Source organism: Delphinus delphis, chromosome 17 (genome assembly GCF_949987515.2).
Source record: "Delphinus delphis chromosome 17, mDelDel1.2, whole genome shotgun sequence".
Taxonomy (NCBI): Eukaryota; Metazoa; Chordata; class Mammalia; order Artiodactyla; family Delphinidae; genus Delphinus; species Delphinus delphis.
The window spans coordinates 71,924,968-71,951,210 of NC_082699.1; the positions used below are offsets into that span (position 1 = coordinate 71,924,968).

Below are 26,243 nucleotides of genomic sequence, written 5' to 3' on the forward strand. Positions count from 1 at the left end.
GTGTTAGTTTCTGCTGTATCACAAAGTGAAACAGCTATACATATACATACATCCCCATATCTCCTCCCTCTTGCATCTCCCTCCCACTCTCCCTATACTACCCCTCTAGGTGGTCACAAAACACCAAGTTGATCTCCCTGTGCTATGCATCTGCTTCCCACTAGCTATCTATTTTACATTTGGTAGTGTATATATGTCCATGCTACTCTCTCACTTCATCCCGGCTTACCGTTCCCCCTCGCCATGTCCTCAAGTCCATTCCCTACATCTGTGTCTTTATTCCTGTCCTGCCCCTACATCTGTGTCTTTATTCCTGTCCTGCCCCTAGGTTCTTCAGAACCTTTTTTTTTTTTTTAGATTCCATACATACGTGTTAGCATACGGTATTTGTTTTTCTTGTTCTGACTTACTTCACTCTGTATGACAGACTCTAGTCCATCCACCTCACTACAAATAACTCAATTTTGTTTCTTTTTATGGCTGAGTAAGATTCCATTGTATATATGTACCACATCTTCTTTATCCATTCATCTGTCAATGGACACTTAGGTTGCTTCCATGTCCTGGCTATTGTAAACAGTGCTGCAATGAACATTGTGGTACATGACTCTTTTTGAGTTATGGTTTTCTCAGGGTATATGCCCAGTAGTGGGATTGCTGGGTCGCATGGTAGTTCTATTTTTAGTTTTTTAAGGAACCTCCATAGTGGCTGTATCAACTTACATTCCCACCAACAGTGCCATCGGGTTCCCTTTTCTCCACACACTCTCCAGCATTTATTGTGTAGATTTTTTGATGATGGCCATTCTGACTGTTGTGAGGTGATACCTCATTGTAGTTTTGATTTGCATTTCTATGATGAGTAGTGATATTGAGCATCCTTTCACGTGTTTGTTGGCAATCTGTATATCTTCTTTGGAGAAATGTCTATTTAGGTCTTCTGCCCATTTTTGGATTCGGTTGTTTGGTTTTTTGTTATTGAGCTGCATGAGCTGCTTGTATATTTTGGAGATCAATCCTTTGTCAGTTGCTTCGTTTGCAAATATTTTCTCCCATTCTGAGTTGTCTTTTCTTCTTGTTTATGGTTTCCTTTGCTGTGCAAAAGCTTTTAAGTTTCATTAGGACACATTTGTTTATTTTTGGTTTTATTTCCCTGTCTCTAGGAGATGGGTCAAAGGGATCTTGCTGTGATTTATGTCATAGAGTGTTCTGCCTATGTTTTCCTCTAAGAGTTTGATAGTGTTTGGCCTTACCTTTAGGTTTTTAATCCGTTTTGAGTTTATTTTTGTGTATGGTGTTAGGGAGTGTTCTAATTTCATTCTTTTACATATAGCTGTCCAGTTTTCCCAGCACCACTTATTGAAGAGGCTGTCTTTTTTCCATTGTATATTCTCGTCTCCTTTATCAAAGGTAAGGTGACCATCTGTGCATGGGTTTATCTCTGGGCTTTCTAGCTTGTTCCATTGATCTATATTTCTGTTTTTGTGCCAGTACCATACTATCTTGATTACTGCATCTTTGTAGTATAGTCTGAAGTCTGGGAGCCTGATTCCTCCAGCTCCGTTTTTCTTTCTCAAGATTGCTTTGGCTGTTCAGGGTTTTTTGTGTTTCCATACAAATTGTGAAATTTTTGGTTCTAGCTCTCTGAAAAATGCCATTGGCAGTTTGATAGGGATTGCATTGAATCTGTAGATTGCTTTGGGTAGTATAGTCATTTTCACAATGTTGATTCTTCCAATCCAAGAACATGGTATATCTCTTCATCTGTTTGTATCATCTTTAATTTCTTTCAACACTGTCTTATAGTTTTCTGCATACAGGTCTTTTGTCTCCTTAGGTAGGTTTATTCCTAGGTATTTTATTCTTTTTGTTGCAATGGTAAATGGGAGTGTATCCTCTATTTCTCTTTCAGATTTTTCATCATTAGGACACTACATCATTGGACACTACAATACATTATTGTAGTGCAGATTCGATTATGTAGATATATCAATTCATTCCCACAACAATCTATAAATTCAATGCAACTCAGTAATAAAAATATTTACTAATAGGAATTAATATTGATTAACTTGACAATACTGATTACTAGTAATGGATAATATTAATTAATAGTAACATGAATGCAGTGTGTATTGTGTCCCAAGTGCTCATCTAGGTGCTTTACACATTAATTTATATAGTCCTCAAAACAAACTTTTGAGGTATGAATGATCATTAATATCACTTTATGGACAAGGAGTCTGAGGCACAGCACAGAGGGATTAATAATTTGCTCAAGGTCACACAGCTGCTGAGCAGAAGTATCAGGATTTAACCCAGGTTCTCTGGCTCCAGAGCCCATTACTTTAATCATCTCTTTTCACTCTCTCTAAATGGTAATAGCAATAAAAATTCAAATGGCATTTCTGGAGGCAGAATTTGATAAAATTATTTGAAAGTTAACCTGGAATAATACACATGGAAAAACAATGAGGAAATGGTTGAGGAGGGAGGAGAGGAATTAGGGGAGATTCGTGTTCTAAATATTAAAATGTATTTTAAAGATGCATTTAATGCATTCACTTGTTCAACAAAAATTTATTGAATACCTACTCTTTGCCAGTTTCTGTTCTAGGTGCCAGTGACACAGTAGTAACAAGAACAGACAAAAGTCCCTACTTTCATGAAGCTTAAATTTTTGTTGAGGGAGGGAGATAGACAAAGAAATAAACAATTAAATACATGGACTGTCCAGTGGTGATACATTCTATGAAGAAAAATACAGCAGGAACAGGGGATAAAGAGTACTGGGATGGGGAAGGGGAAACTTTTAAAATATCGGGATCAGGAAAGACCCCATGGTAAAATAACACTTAAGAAAAAAAAAAAAAACTGAAAGAAGGGAGAGAACAAATCATGAGGATATCTGGGAGAAGGGCATTCCAGCAGAGTGAACAGTACGTGCAAAGGCCCTGGGGTAGGAGGATGCTTGTCACATTTGTGAAATAGTAAGGAGGCCAAGGTGGCTGGAATGATCAGAGGGTAAAGTCGTAGAAGATAACGTCAGAGAGATAATGGCAGGTGGAGGTTATCAGGGGATTTTGCTTTTAACTCTGAATGACTAGAAAACAAGACTTGGTCTGATTTACATATACTATAAAATGATCATTTGGCTGCTGTGCTGAACAAAGAAGAATAGTGAATTTCTGGTAGACAGGTGACACCCATAGGTCCATGTTTCTTGACTGGATACATCTAATGTAATAAAAGGCACTGGAGACTGAGACTCTACATCAATCCCAAAAGCTAAGACTAATGAATACAACAGTGCCGGAAGCTAGAGAGAAATGCCACTGACAAGTGGAGCAGGATTGAGAAAAGCCTCATGAAACACAGAATGTTTCCTACTTTCCTGCATTATTTTTTAGATTCTACATATAAGTGATATCTTATAGTATTGTCTTTCTCTGTCTGACTTACCAATTAGGGAACTTCTATTCCCTAATGCCACTTTCTGAGAAAGCCAGAGTATCTTTGCAACCACTACCCCACCTGCCACTTCTAGCCAAGACATCAACCCTTGAAATCACGGTGGAGGAGATGGCCTGGGAGATGTGGTACTCGCGAGTTACGTTACAAAGATGGCAGATGGAGACAGGAATTCTGCAGGGAATGGCAAGGATTGTGATATCTGTGTATTCTATCAACCCACAGATTACAGACTTGGTGGCAGATGTTGGAAAGCATCTGGTATTGTAGAGCTAGCATGAGATGAACATCCCTGGGATGTGGAGCTGAGCTGGGAGAACCCACCAGCAGCTCAGCAACAGAACATCTAGCCATGACCTGTGACAGGGAACAGACTTAACGAAACTTGCCTATTTATCGGCACCCAGTCTGTATAGATCCGGCTTCATTTAGGGGTAGGGAAGGGAAAAGGATCCATTTGACATCCATGACAAAATACTGAATGAAATGTAGAATAAGAAATATTTGAGCACTTTGTGGATTCCATTACAAATTGTGTCCTTGAAAAAATGTATACAAAGTTAATCACTGAATTTCCACAGATAAACACAATATAATCATCACAGCACAGACATCAAATAGATTAGCTTTTCACAAGTATTCTTTACAAATGCTATCACAAAGAAGGAAAAACTAAACAGCAAATTTGATCTTCTTTTCATTAATTTAGAGTATCCAAGTATTATAAACTACTAAGGACTATATTAGATATTTCCTGAAGTACTAAGTTATCACTTAACATATTGACCACACTGTTCTGTGAAAGAAACAAAAGTATACCTAAGTGTCTACCTGATCTTTACAAAATGCTTTAAAATTCCAAGAAGATGCCTCAGTCGTTATAACGCAAGTCAGACACGGACAATGCCACAGTAAGGTAGAAGCCTAGACACAAAAAACGACTCAGTGGATGAAACTTCGGTACTTCAATTGTTTCAATCAATAGGAATTATGAAGATGTTAACTTTTAGTAACACATATTTTTAATAGTAAGCATAAGTGAAGTTAGAATTTTATTTTTTAACTTTTGATGACTTTTTAAATTTAATTTTTAAGAAAAAGCTTTTGTTCTTTGAGCTTTACAGTCCTTACAAATACCTAACTCATGAGTCAAAAACAACTAATTCAGGGCAAGAAATAGCTACCTTTTAGGAGGAATAATGACAGAGGTATATAAAAGAAACGATAAAAGTAAATAAATTAATAATTAATAATTTAATAATTAAAAGGAATAATGATAGAGATAGCTTCACATCCATGTTACTTTTAGACAGTAGTCTAAAATCTTAAAAAAGTATATACCTCAAAGGAAAAAATGTTATACATAGTTTCTTATTAAGAAAAAAAAAGAACCATTCTGATTCTTTCTATGTAAATTATCTCATCTTCAACCAAACACTTCTAAAATGCCTTTTCTTTAATAAGCCATTTTTTATACTTTTTATGTGTATTTAACATGAAGATTTAAACAGATATAAAGACAAAAAGGATAACGGAAATAGAATGTTGTATTCATTTAAAAGATTCATAAGCAGAGATAGCAGAGGTCTTCTGATCAACTGCCTGGCACCCTGTAAAAGGTACGCAAATCATACGTCTTGATTTCCTTTTAGGAACATAGCAGTTACCATTTAATCTTTGGCTTTTCAGTTAGAATGGAAATTTCAAAAAAAAAAGAAAGGAGAATGCTGATCGCAGTGTCATTCAAATGTCTCTGTCGAAACACTGAGGTAATTGAGTTATCGCTTAGATTTCCCTATAGGATATTCTAACTGGCATAGAAGCATTTCCTTAATTTGTTGTAGTCAACAAGGACAATGCGATTCTTCCCGTTGTGTTTGTTGTTTTATTGCTTGACAACAAATTGTATTTGCTGTCTTATTACCTCAGAGTAAAAATACATATCTGATTACTCATAATCTGTTACAAAACTGGCTTTGGGAAAATGAAGGATTATTAAACCATTATAGAAACCTTATTCGTTAATCAAGTTTATAATCTTTGTGTCCCCCAGGTCCCTTTTCTTTCTCACAAGGAGAACCCCACGTTTCTTTCTCACAAGGAGAACCCCACGTTGGTTTATCTACTCTTCCCCTTTGAAACCTGAGTGACTGGGGCAAAGCTGACCCTACCCCTAGCTCATGAGATGAGATAACAGTAACCAAACATAAAATAATAGGAACGAAGAAAGGACTACCATCTGTTTGGCCAGAGATTGGTTTCATTGTCCAGGGTTAAGCTCCTCAGGATTTGTTAGCCTCTTCAGCTAAATTAGCCAGATCAGTCCAGAGGAGCTTTTGTTCCATGGCGATGGGAGAGGTCCTCTCTCTGGTCTTTCTCTGATTCTTTGTCTTTCCATTTTTGTGCAAGGTAAGAACACAAAAGCAAGTCACCCCAGTTACTCATGTAACTCATGTCAAGAAGGAAGTGCTCATGTCAAGAAGGAAGCAGGTCTGAGTACAGAGCTAACATATCAGAAAGGGCCTGACCCTCCCCTGACTGGGCCCTCCCAACCTTCCGTATCTTGTTACAAGAGTTGAAACACTTCTTTCCGGTTAAAGCCAATTCTGTTTGGAGTTTCTGCAGCTTGCAGCACAAAACATCCTAACTCATTCACAGAGCCTGTATTGAGGAATCGGAATAGTCCATATAGACAGATGATTTTTTTTTTAAGTTTTATTTCCCTAAGTTTTTTCAGGATTGTCATCTATCCATGTTAAGTCTGTTCAGGCTTCTAAACAGCTTCTGTCTCAGACATTCAGCTCTGAGATCAAAGTTAGAGTCTGAAAGTCAGCGGAGGGAACACTACCAGTCATTAGAAGTCAGCCATATCAAAAGTGCACATATAGTTTTGTTCTCTATGTCTGTGAGTCTGTTCCTGTGCTGTATACAGATTCATTTGCATTATTTTTTAGATTCTACATATAAGTGATATCTTATAGTATTGTCTTTCTCTGTCTGACTTACCAAGCATAAGAGGGAGGGGGAGGGACAAATTAGGAGGATGTGATTAACAGATAAAAATTACTATCCATAAAATAGATAAGCAGCAGGGATTTACTACAAAACACAGAGAATTATATTCGTTATCTTATAATAACCTACACTGAAATGTAACCTGCAAAAAAAACCCCAAAACAAAAAACAGAACACTTTGCTGTATTCCTGAAACTAGCGCAATATTGTAAATCAATTATACTTCAATTAAAAAAAACTGAAAAAAATACATATACAACACTTCTCCTCCCAAATAAAAGACAAAAAAGAGTTTTAGTTTAAAATACTATCTTGGGCTTCCCTGGTGGCGCAGTGGTTGAGAATCTGCCTGCTAATGCAGGGGACACGGGTTCGAGCCCTGGTCTAGAAGGATCCCACATGCCGCGGAGCAACTAGGCCCGTGAGCCACAACTACTGAGCCTGCGCATCTGGAGCCTGTGCTCCGCAACAAGAGAGGCCACGATAGTGAGAGGCCCGCGCACCGCGACGAAGAGTGGCCCCCACTCGCCGCAACTAGAGAAAGCCCTCGCACAGAAACGAAGACCCAACACAGCAAAGATAAATAAATAAATACACTCCTACCCCCAACATCTTCTTTAAAAAAAAAAAAAACTATCTAGTCCATATCATAAAAATAATATAAAGAGCAACAATGATGGCATCAATAAGTGCTCACTATGCTATGAATTTTATGTGTATTATCTTTCTTAAAAGCGATATTAGGAAAAAGAGGCCCAGAACCAGGTTAATAACTTGCCCAAAGTCACGAATCTAGTAAGCTCAATATCGGGAATTCAACCACACTTTTTTTAAGAGACCCAAGGCCTACTACATCTCCTTTCAAAGTTATTGGTAAGGAAAGTACTGATTACCATGTGCCGGGCATGCTCATGGCGCCTGTGATCTACGCACCCCTCCTCCACACTCTGTTCTGCCAGGTAGGAAGGCTGGGAGGCAGGAACTGCAGGTAGGAGGAGTTACAACAGTCACAGCGCCCCGGTCCCAGCTCTCCCTTCTCACAGGCCTTTGTTCTCCTACCTGAGCTGGTCCAAGTACATTTTCTGGCTCTCTCAGCCCAAAAGACCTCGATCACAAGTCATCAGGAGCCCTGGCAGGCCACGTTCCTCTAGGAACTTGAGGTTTGAACAAATGAGGCTACCTACCTTGGGCATGTAGACCACCAGATGCCCTGTTGTCTGAGCTCTTTTAGCAGAGCTGCTGTCAGGTTTGACTTCTGCAGGAAGGACAAGCTGAAATGGCTGAAAGCAAACAGGAAGTGTGGAGAGTGAGTGCGTATTACACGAGGGGGTTACTTTAAGAGGTGTTTTCATTACAAATTTAAGATTCACCATTTATTTAAAAAATCTGCTTAGGCTTATTAGGGAAAAAATAAAATATGGGCAATGCTTGATATGCATGAACGATTTTACGAATTTTAATTAATTGTCTGAGGAACAGTTAGTCACAGATCGTGACTGGTCCATTTATGAGAACATGGCTGATAAAGGATTTATAGATAAAACTTCTTGTCATAAAACATCAACACATTTCCATTTTAATGTCTTCAAGCTAACTGATATGAAAGCTCAGAATCAGCAAAAACTACTATTTCAAAAGTGATAAAGTTACAGTTGCTGTGAATGAAATCACTGACAATTTTAAATGGGTGCATTATTTTAAATGGGTACATTATTTAAATATAACTTCAAGCATAGGCTACCCATACATGACCATCTTATCAGCTCTGAAAAAAGTACTAACAAAACAAACACAGGTTAAAAATACAAATTTTATCATACCACTCCCGTCATTTAAAATCATGTGTCTAAAAAAACAGCACTCTGACTGGGTTTCTCTTTTTCTATTTTAAAATTACTTAAATCTGTTTTGAGGCAAGCTAGTTTGATTCAAGGCTGAGCTTCTGAAACGGGGACAGCCCAAAGGTTACACTTACCTTTCCCTTGACCATCACTCGCACGTAAGTTGGTTGTACATCAACATCGATTAAAGAGGTGTCCATATACCTTCAAAATTCAACAACCGAGTGTTATAATTTTCAAAACCATTTAAAGAAGTGTAAATACAAAGTCCCACTTGAGGGACCATTTTAAGTGAAGAAAGTTTACAATTTCCATGCTAAACAGGTCTTAGAATATTCATCTTAAATTCATGCCCAGACCGCCGGAAATTCAACATATCAGCAATTTCATTTTTAGACCCACAAGTACACTTGGCATTGATTGCCCCTTACCCCAAAATATCTGCGGCCTGAAACACCAGAGGTTTGCAGAGAACGGCTTGCCATGCTCCTTCATGAATATTTTATTTTAAGCCCCTAAGGCTGACTTGAATAGCCAGGAATGCTGAATCCACTAAGCTCCTGCGTCCTTAGGGCTCTCGATTCCCTGCAGCTGTTCTGCAGCTGCCCCATCCTACCTCTCCCGGAAGACTGGCTCCGCAAGCCCATCCTGCCCAGCAAGCCCAGCTCTCTCCCTCTATGGCAGTGACCTCAGGACTGGGGGCAATTGCTCTACACTTCGCGAGCAGAGGAAAGGTTTAGATTCCACATCACTCGTTAAAATAAGAAGTTTGGCCAAATGATTATTTTTATACATGTTAAAATATTTGAAAATGCAGCGATGATTCAAAAATCACAAACATCATGGCAGGTAGGACGATACAGGGGTGACAGGCTCAGGTTTTAGCCACCAGGCTTGTGAGGACTGACTCCACCTTCCCCTTCCTGCTTTATTACCCTGGATCACATTCCTTAACCTTTCTAAGCCTCTGTTTCCTCACCTGTAAAATGAGGATACAAATAGTGCCTATCCCCTAAGATTGCTAAGAAGACACGTGCACCATGCCTAGTACATAGTTAGTGGTAATAAAGCATTGTTACAATTAATGAAAAATTAAAATAATTAAAAGTAGAGTCAGGTTTTCCTACAACTTCATGTTTATTATCTACCACTTTAACTATGGATTACAGATTCTTTTTCGTGCTTAGGGCCGCCTAAAGTTCCTCTGCCCCGACCTACAAGGGTTTTGCATGTGCTGTTCTCCTCTGCCTAAAATAATCTTCTACCAGTCCTTTGTAGAGCTCGCTACATCTTATCCTTCAATTTTCAGTGCTCACGTCCCTGGCTTTCCCTTTTTCTCCAGCCATCCCCTACACCGCCAACTACCAGACTACACACACCATTGTTCTCCATCCCTGAACTCTGTCCTTTTCCCGTACGGCACTCTTCTCCCTTTGTAATTACCTATTAGATGCCTGCCTATGTATTGTCTGCCATCCCCACTGGGCCGTAAACCCAGGAGAGCAGGGACTGAGCTTCTGTGATCTACGCACCCCTCCTCCACACTCTGTTCTGCCAGGTAGAACAGGCTGGTTACAGTCTCCCAGTGCGTGGCATGTAGCAGGCATTCTACAGCTATTGGAAGAAATAGAAGCAGGAAGCATACACGAATGCATGAACTTTCATGCATACATCCATGTGCCAATGAAGATAACAAGGAATTTTAGTGTAATAGTTTGGACAGAATCATGCGAATGGAAGGATTTTTCTACTTAGACAGGAGAAATATCACCGGTCCTTGAAAAGGTACATGCACGGGGAAATGAGGAAAGTTTTCATCTGAGGATTAATGTTAAGTAGCTAATCGAGCTAAAAGGAGAAAGAGGCACACATTCACTGAACTCCAGGAATAAGGCCTAAAAATGGAAAGGACTTAAAAGGATGAAAAAGGGAATGTTTAACTGAAAAACAGCAGAAAGGGAAGCTCAGGGAGTTGGAGCAACAGAGAACATGCAGTCAGCTGGAGGAGGGCTGGAATGGAAGGCAGCGCTTCTTAAAGGCAGGTGACCTGGCAGCAAGTGGGCAGAAGGGCTGTTGGAGGCGTGGGAGACGCAGCTGAGTGTGATGAGGGAGGGCTGCACTGAGAGCCGGCCCCCATTCACGCCGGCCAAAGATGGACACACCCCAAGTGCCCGTCAGTGGGTGAACGGATAAACAAAAAGGTGGTCTCTGCATTCAATGGAATATTATTCAGCCATGAATATGCTACAACATGGATGAACCCTGAAGACATTATACTGAGTGAAAGAAACCAGACACAAAGGCCAGATCTGATTCATTTATATGAAATACCCAGAATGGGCAAACTATGGAGACAGAAAGCAGATGAGTGGTTGCCAGGGGAAGGGGGGAAATGAAGAGTGACTGCTTATGGGGTACGGGGTTTCCTTATGTGTGAGAAAATTTCCTGGAAGTAGATAGTGGTAATGGTGTCACAACATTGTGAATTTACTGAATGCCACTGAGTTGTACAATTGAAAGGGCTGAAATGGTGAATTTTAAGTTATGTGTATTTTATCACAATTAAAGAAACAAAGTTGGACCTAAGACTGAGGGTTCACATTCTGGCTTCTCCAATTACCATGTTTACTTTCACAACACTCACCCTCCTTGGGTAATCCCAGGATAACAATCTCTCCCATGCCACTGGGTTACTGAGAAGTTAAATGAGATACAGCATGTAATAAAATCCCTCAAAAATAGAAATGCCTTTATTACAACTCATGAATGTAAATGTTCATTGATTCCATCGTCAAAATCATTCATTCATTCATCCATTTACTCCTGTACTTACTGAGCTCCTAACGGGTGTCAGGCACTGTTTTAGGTGTTAGAGACATAAAGAGGTAGGAACAAAAAAATAAAAGTTTCTGCCTCAACTACACATGTTTCAAAATACATGTAAATCGAGAGTTTGTCAGGTAGAAATAAAAAAGCAGGGAGAGGTGGAAGGATGTGCTGAGGCAGGGGTGGTACTGGTCTATACTGGATGGTGAGGCAGAGAGGCCTCTATAATAAAGTGACATCTGAACAGAGGCCTGAAGGGCATGAGGACACCTAGCGTGAGAGTGATACAGGCAGAGGGAGGCACAAGGACAAAAGTACTGGGGCCTCGGTGGGTCTGAAAGGGCTGGAGAAGCAGAAAGGTCCTGAACGTGGATCCTGAAATCATCAGCAGGACAGAGGAAGTGAGCCAGGACCTGGAATCTTCAAGGAGGGAGGCAGATGGCCCGGGTGTCTTTAAATGGCTTCAACAAGGAAGCGTGGAAGGTGACGCAGGCTGATGGTGTGAATGTCACAGCTGTGGACAGTTGTGGGTTGGGGGAGAGCAGCTGTCAGGATGCGGGAATGAGGGGTAAGCAAGCAGGGAGTGCGGGGGTGAAACCAGTTAGGATGTAGGACGTGGCCTGGGAAGAGGGGGCAGCCAGTGATAAAGAGGCCGCTGTTCATGTTTAAGAACTCAAGGGGCTGTGACTGAGAATGAAAATAGCAAGAAATGCCATGAAATAAATGCATAATAAAAGGTCTTTACCTATATACAGCCAGGTCCAGGACGATCTGGTTACGCTTTTCATCATCTCTCAAAGAGAAGTCAAGTCTAATCCATGTGGGGGGGGGGGAAAGAGGATGTTTTTAGCGATACTTTATAGATAACCCCATCCCAGTATCAAAAGAAAATTTGATAAAAACTATGTCATAATCTTCAACGACAAACTTATTTTGGTAGCTGGTCAATAAAATCTGTTAGTTTAAAATTTTCAAAAGAAACCTACAACATATTCATAAATTATTCCTGTTTACATTGTTTCAATATGAGAATCCTGAACTACATAAAAAAAAAAAAAATTAGCATCAGTGCAGAGACAGAGACACCTGGTGGTTAAAGTTTTCTTTTCCATTTCATTCGGGTTTGCAAGAAGCAAACTAAAACACAGAATTATTGATGGGGAATTACATGTTGCATTTGCTTGCCCTTATCCAGCATTCCATTAAGTTTTAAGCAGTCTTGTCTTTTTTCGTCTCCTTTCATTGGTGACCTTTCCCTAGCCCCCGGAAATGCTGAGATGCTGCCCATGACCTATCACTTCCATTTTATAGAAGAAGAAACAGGCTCAGAGAGGCTGACGTAGCTGGGAAAGAGGTCATGTGAGCCTTGGAGGCAGGATTTCAAATCTCAGCTGTACCCTGAGATTGAGTCCTAGGTATAACTTCCATACTGTCGATGTACTGTTCAGAATTACTTGGTTAATTTTATTTTGAATGTTTCACTTATCATATTACTCTGCAAAGTATAATACCCCAACAATATTAAAGAATGTAGGCTAGATTGTTTGGAGAAATGTAAGGTTGTCCCCCAGGTGTGGCTGCCAGCAGGATGTCTGCTTGTGGCGGTCACTCTCACTTGCTTTCAACACTCCTGCCCGGCGGGACCTCTTCAGGTGCTCCAATGACCCACGCATTCTCGATCTCATCTCTGGCGCTTTCCTATATGCTTTCTCCTCTGCCTTGCTTGCTTATTCCCCCATGCTCCAGCCACCAGCTTCAACTCTCCCGTCATCCATCTCTTGAAAGGTAATTTCAGGGAGGTTTTCTATGGCAGAGACTGATATTCCCCACTGTCTGCTCCCCCTTTATCCATAGTAACAGGGTCCCTGATTTTAATGAGGAATATGGCTCTGCAGGGTAAAGACCACATTCCCCAGCCTCCCTGGCAGCTAGATGAGATCATGTGATTTAATTCCGTAAAGAAAATGTGGTTTGGTGCTTTCCAGGAATTTTCCTTAAGAGAGGGGGTGTGTGCCACTTAACAGGCTATTGCAACCATCCAGGCAAGAGGAGGTTGACTTCCTCTAAGGTGGTGGCAATGGAGTGAATGAGAAGGGGTGGGATTCTGGTAATTCTGAAGGAAGAGCTCACTGATAACAGGAGGGAGAGAAGAATTGAGGATGAATCCGAGGTTTTGGTCTTGATACCCAGTGGATGCTCACTCCTGAGCTCGAGGACCTCTGAGGACCTGATGGTACGTGGTTGTGGGGATAGAAGTGAGGATGTCTGCTTTAGCCACGATAAGCCTACGACACATAGTTTATATCCACACAGGAGAGCAGATAGCTAGGTGCATATACAAGTCTTGAGCTCAGGGAAGAGGTTGGGTCTGGTTGTAAGTAAAGGAAGGATAGTGTTGAAATCATGGGATTTGGTGAGATCTCGAAAGAGTGAATGTGGAAAGAGAAGATAGCTGAGGAGTTTGCCCCAGAGCACTTAGGAGACAAGACAGAAAGGATCCAGCAAGGCAGAAGATGAGAAGGTAGTAGGGTCAAAGAATCAGAAGCAAAGGGAAGAACCTGTTTGGAGAAGGAAAGTATGATCAATCTGGGCAAATCTGTTAGGTTAAGTAGATGGCTGAGATTTGAAAAGATGTGACTGAATATAGAAATGATGTGAACATGGAATATAAAAATGATGGGACTGCAGAAGCTTCTGTGGTCTCACTAGGGGCACGCAGAGCCCAGAGGGTCTCCCTCAAGCCCTGCTGTAGCCTGAAGAGACAGTCTCCCCACTAGATTTTTAAGTTCCTTGAAGGCAGAAATCTGTCATATTCACTTCTGTATCCCCAGGGATTAGCATCATGTGTTGTGCTGCATTCATGACTTCTGGATAAAGAAGGGGTGTGTGTGTGTGTGTGTGTGTGTGTGTGTGTGTGTGTGTGTGTGTGTGTGTGTGTGTGTGTGTGTGTGGTGGGGTGAGGTGGGGGTGAGATTATGAACTTGATCATGGAAACCACTAGAAATGGGCTAGCACGGGCAAGTCAGACACACCACCTATTACCTACGTGGCCTTGGGCAAGTCATGCACCTCTCAGTTCAAGTTTTTGACCTGTGAAGAAGAAATACTGCCTACCACACAAGACTGCTGTGAAGGTGGCGTGAATGACGCCTAGGAGTGATTTAGGACAGCACCTCTTCTACTGTGGTAACAGCACAGCAAACGAAATGATCAAAGTAAACAGGTTCTGAGCAATGAAGCCAACAAGATCGAGTTCGTAGGCTTTTTGATCTGTACTTTGACTAGAAAAGGCCTTTTCCGCCTGCTTTCTAGTTTAAAATTTAAAAACAGCTAGATACCACTATACATGAGGACTTCCAGTTGGACTATTTTTCCTCTCTCATCAACTCCATCGAGGTATTTATATCAATTTCTTTCCTTAGCTCTCGAATGCTTTGCAGGTGTGTTCCAGAGTATAAAGTAGGCGTATAGGAGATCTATCAGTATCCTCAGCCAGCTTGTTCATGGCAGAGTTTTAAAAATTAAGAAACACAACAATAATGCACTTGGAATTTTCAGGCCTAAAACTGTACATGGTTCAAGGTTTCAGGAGACACAGAATAACTAAGATTTCCATACGTCAAGGTCATGTTTTGGATGCCAAGAAAACGAAATATAACATTACACACTTGAAAGCATAATGATGTTCTGCTTTCAAATACACACAAAATGACATTCTTATTAGGCTCATCAAGTTTGTTAAGAGTGGTCAGATATATTCTCTGCAGAACAAACGTGTCATTGAAACCATCGTATGACCAACACCACACATTCTGCTTCTTCAAGTCTCCACTCGGCCTCACTTACTTGGGCTCATTTACATTCAGGGCTCTCCCATCCTCACAGATCAGCACCCTGGGTGGTTTCACTTTCTTCTTTTTTTCACTTAATATTAGGGGTAGGTGGGAACAAGGGGCGGGAGAGAGAAAAAAATAAACAAAGATAATATAAAAGCAATTAATGCGTGAAACAGTTTAAGAAAAAATAATCAGGTATTTGTGAATACATCAGCAATTCACTGTGATGAAGTCCACTGCTGGGAACTGACAATCGAGCCACATTTTTGTGTGATTATATCTATATCTGTAAAGCGAAAATGTGACCAAGACAATTTGCCAGATAATTCGAATGGGGGAGAAAACTCCTTTTCATGAGATAGCCACGAATATTTAAATGAGTCTATTTTATGCATGATTTACTCAGCTAACTGTTAATTCCCCATTTGTGTATACATCTTCTACTTTAGCTAAAATTACAGTTTTTAAAATGCCAAATAGAAGCTATTTTATAGAAATAAAAATACCAGTACATAGGATCTACATAAAAGGATGTCTATCACAGCATTATCTACAGTGGCAAAACCTTGGAACCATCAAGAATGTCCATCAATGGAGGAATGATTGGATTGACTGTGGTACATTCATGCTATGAAATATTTTGCGGCTATTGAAAAATGTGTTCACTCTTTACCTACTCGTCTAGAAAGTTATAGAAAAGTGTTGATGATGATTTAGTGAGAACAAATAAAATGTAAGTCCACTTTTGTTTTTAAGAAAAGACCCTCAATCCTACGTTTGCAGAAATCATTTATATGATTGTAGCAGGTGGTGGAAGTTCTGGTAGGATGGACCCAAGCCTGCTAACTCTTATTACCATGAAGGGGCAGAGGTAGGAGGAAAATAAATGGAGCAAAGAGGAAAGATTCATGGAATAACATGAAAGAACATGTAGAACATAAATTCTGTTTATTTAAACACTTACTGAAAATACATAAAAACTTTAAAAAGGCATATATGGACAAGCTCTAGAAGATCAGATGGACAAATCTGTTTAGATGACAGAACTGCAGGCAATTCTTCATCTTGGATTTCTGTTGTTCTTTTAATACAGATTTTATGTCATTTAACTTTATTTTACAATGTAAATTTATTCACATTTTTCTGGATCTTAAACTGGGTTCTCAGGTCCAATTAAGTTCATGTTTCCATGAACTACATTATTCTCCATGACACAGGACAATTAGAGGGCATTCAGAAGAGGAAAACATCTCAGGAACCCATTAGATCGTGTAGACTACAGCACACTGAACAGAATGACTTGGATAACTAGTATCTGTAAACCAGGCCAGGCTCTTATCTGACACATTTAAAGTTGTTAAAAAGCTAAGGTCATAGAAACAAAACCCTACCTAAAATGCCTCGATTCATGACATCCTAAAGAAGGGTTAGTAGATAACACTTCAACAATAAGCTGAAATTAGAAAAAGCAAAGTCTGTGTTTGATAGCTAACACAGATAATGGGTAAAACAAGGTACAATCATGAAAATATACTCCATCACTCTCAATGACAGGATAAAATGGAATACCTTAATTTTTCTTGGTCTTTCCGTTGTTTTTCCATATGTCTCAGAGTTTCCAATCTAGATTCAGGGGTATACAAAGAGGGCTTATTCCAGAATTCCAGGTCGTCTTCACCGCTGTCTAATTTCTTTTTCTTACATTCCTCTTCTTGTATTTCTGGTGCCTGGACGTCGTCTTTGCTCTCTTCAGAAGATGGGCTAGAAAAGAACACAGGGCACGTTAAAACCAATAATAATGGACGTTTGAGTTTCATCCTGAATGCTGCCCCTTAAATATCTATATTTTGTGTGTGTGTTACCTTCTTACCTTTGAATGACAAAATGTGTCTGAAAGAGAGCCTATCTGAGCCAAGTTGGAGGAAATTAGTGCCACAGCATTGGGGCAGGCCCACTTCATCTATCACCAGGAATACTGCAGTAATCACGTTCAAGGGTTCATAGACCTGGTCGATGTGAGTCACCTGGGGAGCTTTATACACAGTACAGATTCCTGGGCTCCCACCAGAGTCTCTCCAGTTGATTTGAAGTGGGGTCCGGGACCCTTGCTTTACAATATTTTGCAGTAGGTTCTGATGATCAGACAAACTCAGGGACCACTGGGCCTTAGCAATCACTCCACCTCCAGTCTTGCACCCTTCAATTTCATCCTCCACCCTGCTCCCAGAGGAATCTTTCTTAAAAATTTAATCATATTATTTCCAGGCTCTTTAATGATTCTCTACCTCTAAAATTCTCCAGTGGGATACATGAGATCGCCCATGGTATGGCCTCTAACTACTCCATTTTTCATGGATAACTTTGGATTTTGTAGCTTTATATGGCAATGGTGCTCTGCTCTCTTTTTTATTCATGTTTTGTGGACTGTCAGAGAATTACATGATGTCTCTATATGGCATCAAATAAGTATTATATGATATTCAACATTCATTCAGCATGGATTCAAGTAATATTTATTGTCTTTCTGTGTACCAGGCACCAGAGAGACAGCTCTAGTCAAGATAGACTGCAACACTACTTACAGGAGACTCTATTCTAGCAGACAGAAAAGGACATCATTCAAACAGCACACAATTAGGAGAGGCTTTCTCCCCTCACTACTACTTACAGGAGACTCTATTCTAGCAGACACGGAGCAACTAGGCCCGTGAGCCACAACTACTGAGCCTGCACGTCTGGATCCTGTGCTCCGCAAAAAGAGAGGCCGCGACAGTGAGAGGCCCGCGCACCACAATGAAGAGTGGCCCCCGCTCGCTGGAACTAGAGAAAGCCCTCACACAGAAACGAAGACCCAACACAGCAAAAATAAATTAATAAATTAATAAACTCCTACCCCCAACATAAAAAAAATAATAAAAATAAAAAAAAATAAAGGAATACTCCACAAGATGGAATCATTTCAATCAATTAAAAAAAAAGCCTATTTTTAAAATCCCATTCTACAAGATACTTAGAAATAAATCTAATAAGAAATGGTGTAAAACCTTTATAGAGAAAAATTATAAAAACTTATTGAAGGACTCAGAAGAAGGTCTAAATAAATAGAGCTATTACAAAGTTCAGAAAGGAAAGAATCAATGCCCTGAAGATGTCAACTTTCCCCTTATTAACGTGTAAACTAAATTCAATTTCAACCAAAATTACACTAGGGATCTGGGGGGAATTTGAATGGCAGATTCTAAAATTCTCACAGAAGAGTAAAAAAGAGTCAAGAAGAGCCAAGATAATTTTGAAACACGAAAATATCTCCTACCAAAGATCAAGATTTATAGAAATTGAAACCATGTGGAGGTACTCCCATGGAGGAGTCCAGAGAGCCCAGAAATGGGCCCATGAATCACGAGAAGCGGGTATATAATACGGGAGAAGAATAGAATGACAATTGTTAATCAATGGGGCACAAGCAAACAAGCCTGTGTGGGAAGTGATTAGCACCCTACCCCACACTGCTGTGAGGTTATTCCAGATAGACAGATATGACACTGGGGTATTGAAAATTTTCATAAACAAGATCAGAAAAGACTTCTAAATTCTATAAAACAAGCACTTATCAAAATTAAACCCAAGTCACAGACAGAGAGAAGATACTTGCAAAGCTCATAAGGACTAAAGAATTTGCATCTAGAATATAAAAGAACTATCAATTAGTAAGAAAAAAAAGTACAACTTATTTAAAATATGCGGAGGTCTTGAATAGAAGAAATCTGAATAGCCAATAAACATATAAGAAGACATTTAAGGGCTTCTCTGGTGGCGCAGTGGTTGAGAGTCTGCCTGCCAATGCGGGGGACACGGGTTCGTGCCCTTGTCTGGGAAGATCCTACATGCTGCGGCTCCACAACGGGAGAGGCCACAACAGTGAGAGGCCCGCGTACCGCAAAAAAAAAAAAAAAAAAGAAGACATTTAAGATACTGAAACTGACTCGTCATTCTAGAAATTCAAATTAAAACATTAGATGCTATTTAACAACCAACTTGATTAGCCAATGTTTTAAGAGATCACATTATCTACTACTGGCAAAGATTAGGAACTCTCCCATACTGCTGATATATGAGTTAAAATTAGTACACTTTAAAAAACAATTGGGCAATGCATATAAAGTCGAAAAGATGTTTATAATTAATATGTAGCAATTGCTGAATACACTACAGAAACTTCCATACTAGCACAAGGAGATGTGTGCCCCATTGCCTGAAAAAAACAAGAAAGGGAAAACCACAGATTGTTGGAGCTGGCGCATATTCTGATTGGTCAGGAATAAAGAATTGCTGCTAAATATTCTGAATATTACCTCTGGGATAAACTGTGATTTATTCATTCGATGGAATTTTATTGCACAGTTAGAATGAATGAACTAGTTCTACGTGTCTTCATATGCATAAATCTCAAAAACATAATACTGAATGAAAAGCAAAGCTGTAGAAAGATATTCATGCTAAAAAACAACAACATGACACTACTCTTGTTTAAGGAGGCATAATTACGTAGTAAATACATTACAATATGGATGGGATCAACATTATACCAAACACATACTAACTTTAGGATGGTGGACACCATGGAGGATGAAAGGAGGAGTGGGATGGGGGAGAAATACTTAACGAGCTTCTCCTCTATTGATATTTTATTTCCCATCTAAAAATAAAAGATCCAGGGACATCCCTGGCAGTCCAGTGGTTAAGATTCTGCGCTTCTGCTAAAGGGGTGTAGCTCTGAAACCTGGTCAGGGGACTAAGATTTTGCGTGCTGTGTGGCACGCCCGAAAAAAAATAATAATGAAGTGAAGTGAAATGAAATGAAATAAAATAAAATAAGATCCAAAGCAAACATGCGAACTATTGACATTTATTATTAAGCTGCCTATTTATTTTTCTAACATTTATGTACATCTGAAATATTTTATAATTATTATTTTCTCAAGCTTAAGAGATTCTGTTACAAAATATTTAAAGCTTTTGTTGTGTGGAATCAAATCACCTGACTATAGGTACAATTCTCTTAAAATAAGCAAGAATGAAAAATTCATGCTTGTAAAAATGACCAATTATGGGCTTATTAATCGCATTAAAGATGTATTCATTACATAATTCACAAAACAGAACATCTTATGATGTAATCAAAATTATTCAATTTATAAATGTGGTTTGTATTTAACTTTTCTAAAATATTCCTACTTTATAAATCAAAGTACACCTGTTAATTTCTTTCCTGTGCATCTTTTAAAGAGATTTGTCTGAAGATAATTTTGGATGCAAATTAAAGTTGCTAGTTTGAAAAGGCTTTAAGGGAGGCAAGCCTCACAGAATTGTCACAAACAATGGGATGAACATACATCGTCTTCACCCAAAATTCACATCATAATTTATTCTTCAAATCAGTTGTCTGGAATATAAGTGAAACTGTGAACACCTTGGGAAGAGAACTTTTTAACACAAGTTAACTAGAAAGTACACTCTATTAAGTTACATACAGAGTAGTATTTAGTGGTTATTCAATGTTCTTTCCTGCACTGTGGTAACATACAGCCCTTCACAATAGGAAATGAAAGGTTTTTATTTCTGCTTTTTGGTTTTACCTTGTAAAACAGGAGGATATTGACAATTTTTAAAAAGAAAAAAAAAAGTTACATACAGAGTAGCACTGATGTCTGTGTACCAACGTCCGTCAAAGCCTGTGTGCCTTCCCTCCCTCTCGCCTTTGTTTTCCTCCTCCTGCAGTTTCCTCTGAGCCTCTTCCTTGTCCTTGGCTCGTTTGAGGCAGTAAGCTTTCTCCTGCTCTCTGATTTGTTGTTCAACTACTGGAAAGTCCTGTAATGCCTGAATCCTTTCTGAACGCTCAATTTCTTTACCATCCAACCACTGGAATAAAAAACAGCCAACACAGTGCATTTATTCAAAAGTCACCATTTGAATCAGCCCCAAGCAGACTTTGCTTGCAAGATGAGAAATAATAAATTATGCACCTTAGTGATATGGAATTAAAAGCAAAGTAATGGGAACCGTCAGAAACTTTGATCTAAATCAATGTTTACTTCATACAATTAACACAGTTTACAAAGTATCTTTACTGGTAATAATAATAAGTAGGTCTCCTGTTGAAACTGATTATTAATGACAAGCTCCCAAAATATAGTAATTTTATAACTGCTCACTATGTAAAGAATTTCAGTGCCTCAAGTCAAGTCCCCAATGCTCTCTACAAAAAAGGGCCTCGTACATCACACAAAATTGAGCTCTATTGCAAATGAGCCCATGTTCTACCCTTGACAAGACATATAGAATGTATTATTAATTCTTATGGTCACTGTTTTCATCTGGTACCTCTATAGGGATTGTTCCAAATTGAAATATTAAAAACACCAACCCAAAATCTGAAGGTTCAAAGCTACCAATTTAGAGATGCCTACTTATTTACTGAGCCTTTTTCTACAAAGAGAGGTGAGGTATTTAGAAAAGTGTGGTAGGCAGAATAATGGTCCCCCAAGAATGTCCACTTTCTAATCCCTGTGAATGTTACCTTCCATGGTAAAAATGACTTTGCAGATGCGATTAAGTTAAGGATGTTAAAATGGGGAGATTATCCTGGATTATCTGGGTGGGCCGGATGTAATCACATGGGTCTTTATAAAGGAAAGAAGGCAGCAGAAGTGTCAGGGTCAGAGTTAGGGAGAGGTCTGAAGATGCTACACGGCTGGCCTTAAAGATGGAGGAAGGGGCAGGGACTCAAAAATGCAGGCACCCTCTAGAAGCTGAGAAATGCAGGGAAACAAAATTTCCTCTGAAGCCTGCAAAAGGAGCAGAGTCTTGCCAACACCACAATCTTAGATTCTGACCTCCAAAACAAAGAGTATATATTTGTGTTGTTTTAAACCACTGAGTTTGTGGTCATTCATTACCACAGCAAAAGGAAACTAACACAAACAAATACAAAACACACAAAGATGGAGTTAAATATGAATTTTAAAAATTCCCTGGTGGTGCAGTGGTTAAGAATCCACCTGCCAACGCAGGGGACACGGGTTCAAGCCCTGGTCCTGGAAGATCCCACATGCCGCGGAGCAACTAAGCCCGTGCGCCACAACTACTGAGTCTGTGCTCTAGAGCCCACGAGCCACAACTACTGAAGCCCATGTGCCTACAGCCCGTGCTCCACAACAAGAGAAGCCACCGCAATGAGAAGCACGCACACCACAGCGAAGAGTAGCCTCCACTCGCCGCAGCTAGAGAAAAGCCTGCGTGCAGCAACAAAGACCCAACGCAGCCAAAAATAAATAAATAAAATAAAATAATAAAATAAATAAATTAAAAAATAATAAAAAATAAAAATTGTCAGGAGCAGTTAATTAAAAATCAAAATTATAATGTCGCTATTTGGAAAAAAAATAATTTAAAGTAGGTTTTGGTCATAAGAACTCATATGGCTGCTGTAGATGGGCGGCAGAATTGGCTCTGAGCTTGCTGGCGGCCAAAGTAAAACAGAAAAACATCATCGGTGAAGCGATTTTTGCTTTCTTTACTGAGAAAATATACTCGTTTCTAGCTTCTCTCTAATACTTAGTTCTAAAACATATTTCTAAAGTAGAGTTTCTTAGTGGAGATCTTGAGACATGTCACGCATTGTTTCTGTAGTAACAAGTCCATACATAACAGTCTTCACAAAACTGTCTCTTCTAAGATCCTTCAGTGAAAGGTGAGGCCATAATGATAAAATAGAATTCAATAAAACCTATTATTTAAGGAGGTAAGTAATTGTGGTCTAAGTACTTAGCCTTTTTTTTTTTTTTTGGTAATTAACTTCGTTTAAGCTAGGGTTAAGATCTAAGCAATTCTGGGACTGTGGTTAAGACTCTGAACTTCCACTGCAGGGGGCGCAGGTTCGATCCCTGGTCAAGGAACTAAGATCCCACATGCTGCACAGAGCGGCCAAAAAAAAAAAAAAAAAAAACAATTTGGAAAATTCTGGATAAATATAATTTCTTTCACTGGAATTTTGATGAACATTGCGAAGAAGGTGATATATTCTCTTACTGGTATCTAGGATGTAAGGATTTAAGTATTAACTTTATATATATACATATATAGTATTATATATAACATATATATATATTTCCTTATACTTGGGTTAAATAAACATTGATATAATTTAGACCTACTGTTTCTAAAAGATTATGACCAATAAACCCCTTGTCACCAATACAGGCAGGAAGCAGAAGACCTCATACTGGGAACTGATGACAAATTTGAGATGCTGTCACATGTATGCCAGCACCTGTTCTTGGGGCCTTCTTACTGGATCTCAGGTTTTTGAAGACTTTTGTTAGGTAGTTTTCAAAATTGGCCTAAGTTTTCTTCAGTCCAAAATCACAGCTGAATTCAGAAGGGCTGATGAACTGAGAGATTAAGTTTTAGGCTGTGCATTGCAGTATTCCTTGATCTTTATTCACTTAGAGTTCTTGCAACACAGAGGCAGAGTGTCTACGTTTCTTGATAATAATTGCACGTGTGCTTCAGCAAAGAAGAGAAAGAGAAACTAAGATTTATTGAGGGCTCAGAGAACTTCTTTAAAGTAGGAATTATTAATCCATCATAGATGAGAAAAATGAGGCATGCAACTCACGGGTAGCAGAGACATGAGTCTTATCCTGGTTTGTCTGCTACAAAACTTTTCCCACTAGGCTACAGTGCCTACTTACCACCTGGAGTGGCTCAGACACTAGGAAGAGGATAGTTGAAAAGGGCTGAATCTCCTCACATGTCTTGTGCATGTCTGTCTAAATAACTACTCTGTTGTTATGAGTTAAATTGTGTTTCCCCCAAAAAAAGTTATGTTGAAGTCCTGACCCCCAGTACCTCAGAATGTAACCTTATTTTGGAAATAGGGTCCCTGCTGATGTAGTCAGTTAAGATGAGATTATTCTGCAGTAGCGTGGGCCCCTAATCCAACATGACTGGTGTCCTTAAAAAAAGATGGGAGTGACGCTTCCACAAGCCAAAGAAAGTCACAGCTTGCCAGGACCCACCAGAAGCTGGGAGGAAGGCATGGAACAGATGCTGCCCCACAGCCTCAGAAGCAACCAACCCACACCCTGATCTAGAACTTCTAGTGTCCAGAACAATGAGATAAATTCCTGATGTTCAAGCCAGCCCCTTTGCAGAACTTTGTTATGGCAGCCCTAGGAAAATAATACATCTGTTAATGCAACTCCTGTCAAGTAGATCACAAACTTTCAATGGAATGGTAACTAAGACCCTAAAATTTATCAAGCTGTTTTTAAATACTAGTAAACACATTTATGAATACTATATTTCAAAGGGAGGCTGTTGCCTGTTGTAACAGCTTATTCAGAACAGTCTTTCTGAAAGGAAAGACTGGACCTGAAGCCTGTACATTAACCCAGACAGAAGCAGTGAGTGTGGTTATGGTGTGAAAGGTGGGCTATTAGGTTCAAATCCCACAAGGGTCACTTGCCAGGTGTGTCACCTTAAACAAGCAGCATCAGCTTTCCAAGGCCTCGCTCCCTCATCTCAGAATGCACCTAATCATCTCCCTGCAAGAGGCCGGGAGTATCAGAGATGCTGTGTCCAAAGCACCTGGAACAACCCTGGCCCATGCTTCAGGCACCTGTCTGATGGCTCTCACATACCCCTAGCCCAGGCACTGCAGAGTTGACAGGGGGCCCAGCTGTGATGACAGTCCCTGCACCCTTCCAGGGAGATGGTTCACAGCATCCATTTTCTCTGAAATTCTGGTTCTCATCAGTTCATTTTTTTAGGAAGTCATTGTACAATGATGATCAGCCTGGGTTATGTTTGATCTACCTCATCATTCATTCTACATATATATTCTAGATTCAATTACCTGAATCACTCCTTCTCTTAATCAAAGAAACTTTACATTAGAAGAAATGTGTTCTATCAATCCAGCAATTTTGACTACACAGAACACAACAGTCTAAAAACAAATGTCCTCTGAGGATAGAGGAAAAGGACTGTTAGAAAGCCAGGGCCTCCATGCATTCTCTCTGCAGAAGCAAAATGCTGTCCCTGCTGCTGGAGGGACACCAAGAGGACGTGACCGCTGGATGGCCTGCGACTGGACCTGGCCAATCACAGGCTCCTCACCCCCTCCCCTGTCCTTGGAATGTACCTTCTGCCCGCTGCTCCCACACTAGGAGCGGTTCCAAGGGTGCAGCCTTGAGACAGTAAGGCTCTGTTGAGACCCTCTGGACGGTGTATGTGACTGAACCCAGTTAAGGCCTCTCTATAAACCTGTAAGATTATGGCAGGCAGGCGCAGAGATCTACTCATCCTGTTGCCCAAAACAAGCTTGGTAAGTAGGTTTTCTTGCTTATTAAACCTGCCACCTACGCATCTGGAGTCCTGCCTCTTTCTTTGGTCTCTCCTTGGCCTCCATGCATGGGGGCCAGTTTCAGATTTCACCTGGGAAGCTCCCGAGGTTTCAAACCAACACATGCAGGTCAGGAACTCTTGGAATTACATGGACTTTAATATTACTACTTAAATATTCTCAGGTGTATGATTTCTCTAGAAACCATGTGTTGTTTCCCAGTACCAAAAGTATCGAATATGGGGAGATTTGGCATAAGAAATTAACACACCGAGCAGTGGTTCTCAAATGAGGTCCCTGGACCGGTAGCATCAGCATCACCTGAAAACCTGTTAGAAATACAAATTCTTGGGTGCCCATCAGACCTACTGAATCAGAAACTCTGGGGGAGGGGCCCAGCGAACCCCATCTAAGTACTCCAAAGCATACCAGAGTTTGAGAATTACTAACATAGCGAATGAGTTAATAGAAAGCAATAGTAAGAAATAATACTTTAAAAAGCACAGTAGTTTAAGACTGTGAAATACAAAGGTATATAGCTGTCGCCACCTCAAAAGCCCTAAACTTTTGGTTTGCTACTAGTAATAAGGAACGCTCTTTGTAACAATGACTTGAACTCACCAAGAAAGTTCAATTAAACTGTGTGTGTTCTGAATGAGAAAGGAGAAAAGCATGCAATTTATTTTTCAAAGGTTTATTAAAGCTATAATATTAAAATAACTTCAAAGGTTCAGTGAGCCAAAGACTCGGTTTTGATTTTCTGGAATATTCCATCCTCTAAAACAACACATTCTCTGAAAATGCTGTGAATAAATCAGGAATCACTGCAGTTGCTTGTTTTCATTT

The 26,243-nt window shown here is 39.8% G+C and overlaps 1 protein-coding gene across 3 annotated transcripts in view; it reads right to left on the reverse strand.

The window, feature by feature from the left end:
• Positions 1 to 26,243, reverse strand: part of DNAAF11 (dynein axonemal assembly factor 11) — an 81,283-nt gene that overhangs the window by 32,297 nt on the left and 22,743 nt on the right. For all 3 annotated transcript variants that reach the window (XR_009516681.1, XM_059995208.1, XM_059995209.1), the window contains exons 5-10: positions 20,682 to 20,908; positions 16,559 to 16,750; positions 15,000 to 15,077; positions 11,899 to 11,964; positions 8,462 to 8,531; positions 7,671 to 7,766 (exon numbers count right to left, since the gene is read on the reverse strand). Coding sequence is in view for 2 of the 3 variants with exons in the window: in XM_059995208.1 (XP_059851191.1) it covers positions 7,671 to 7,766; positions 8,462 to 8,531; positions 11,899 to 11,964; positions 15,000 to 15,077; positions 16,559 to 16,750; positions 20,682 to 20,908 (729 nt within the window). In the remaining variant the exon portion in view is untranslated. The remainder of the gene's footprint in view (positions 1 to 7,670; positions 7,767 to 8,461; positions 8,532 to 11,898; positions 11,965 to 14,999; positions 15,078 to 16,558; positions 16,751 to 20,681; positions 20,909 to 26,243) is intronic.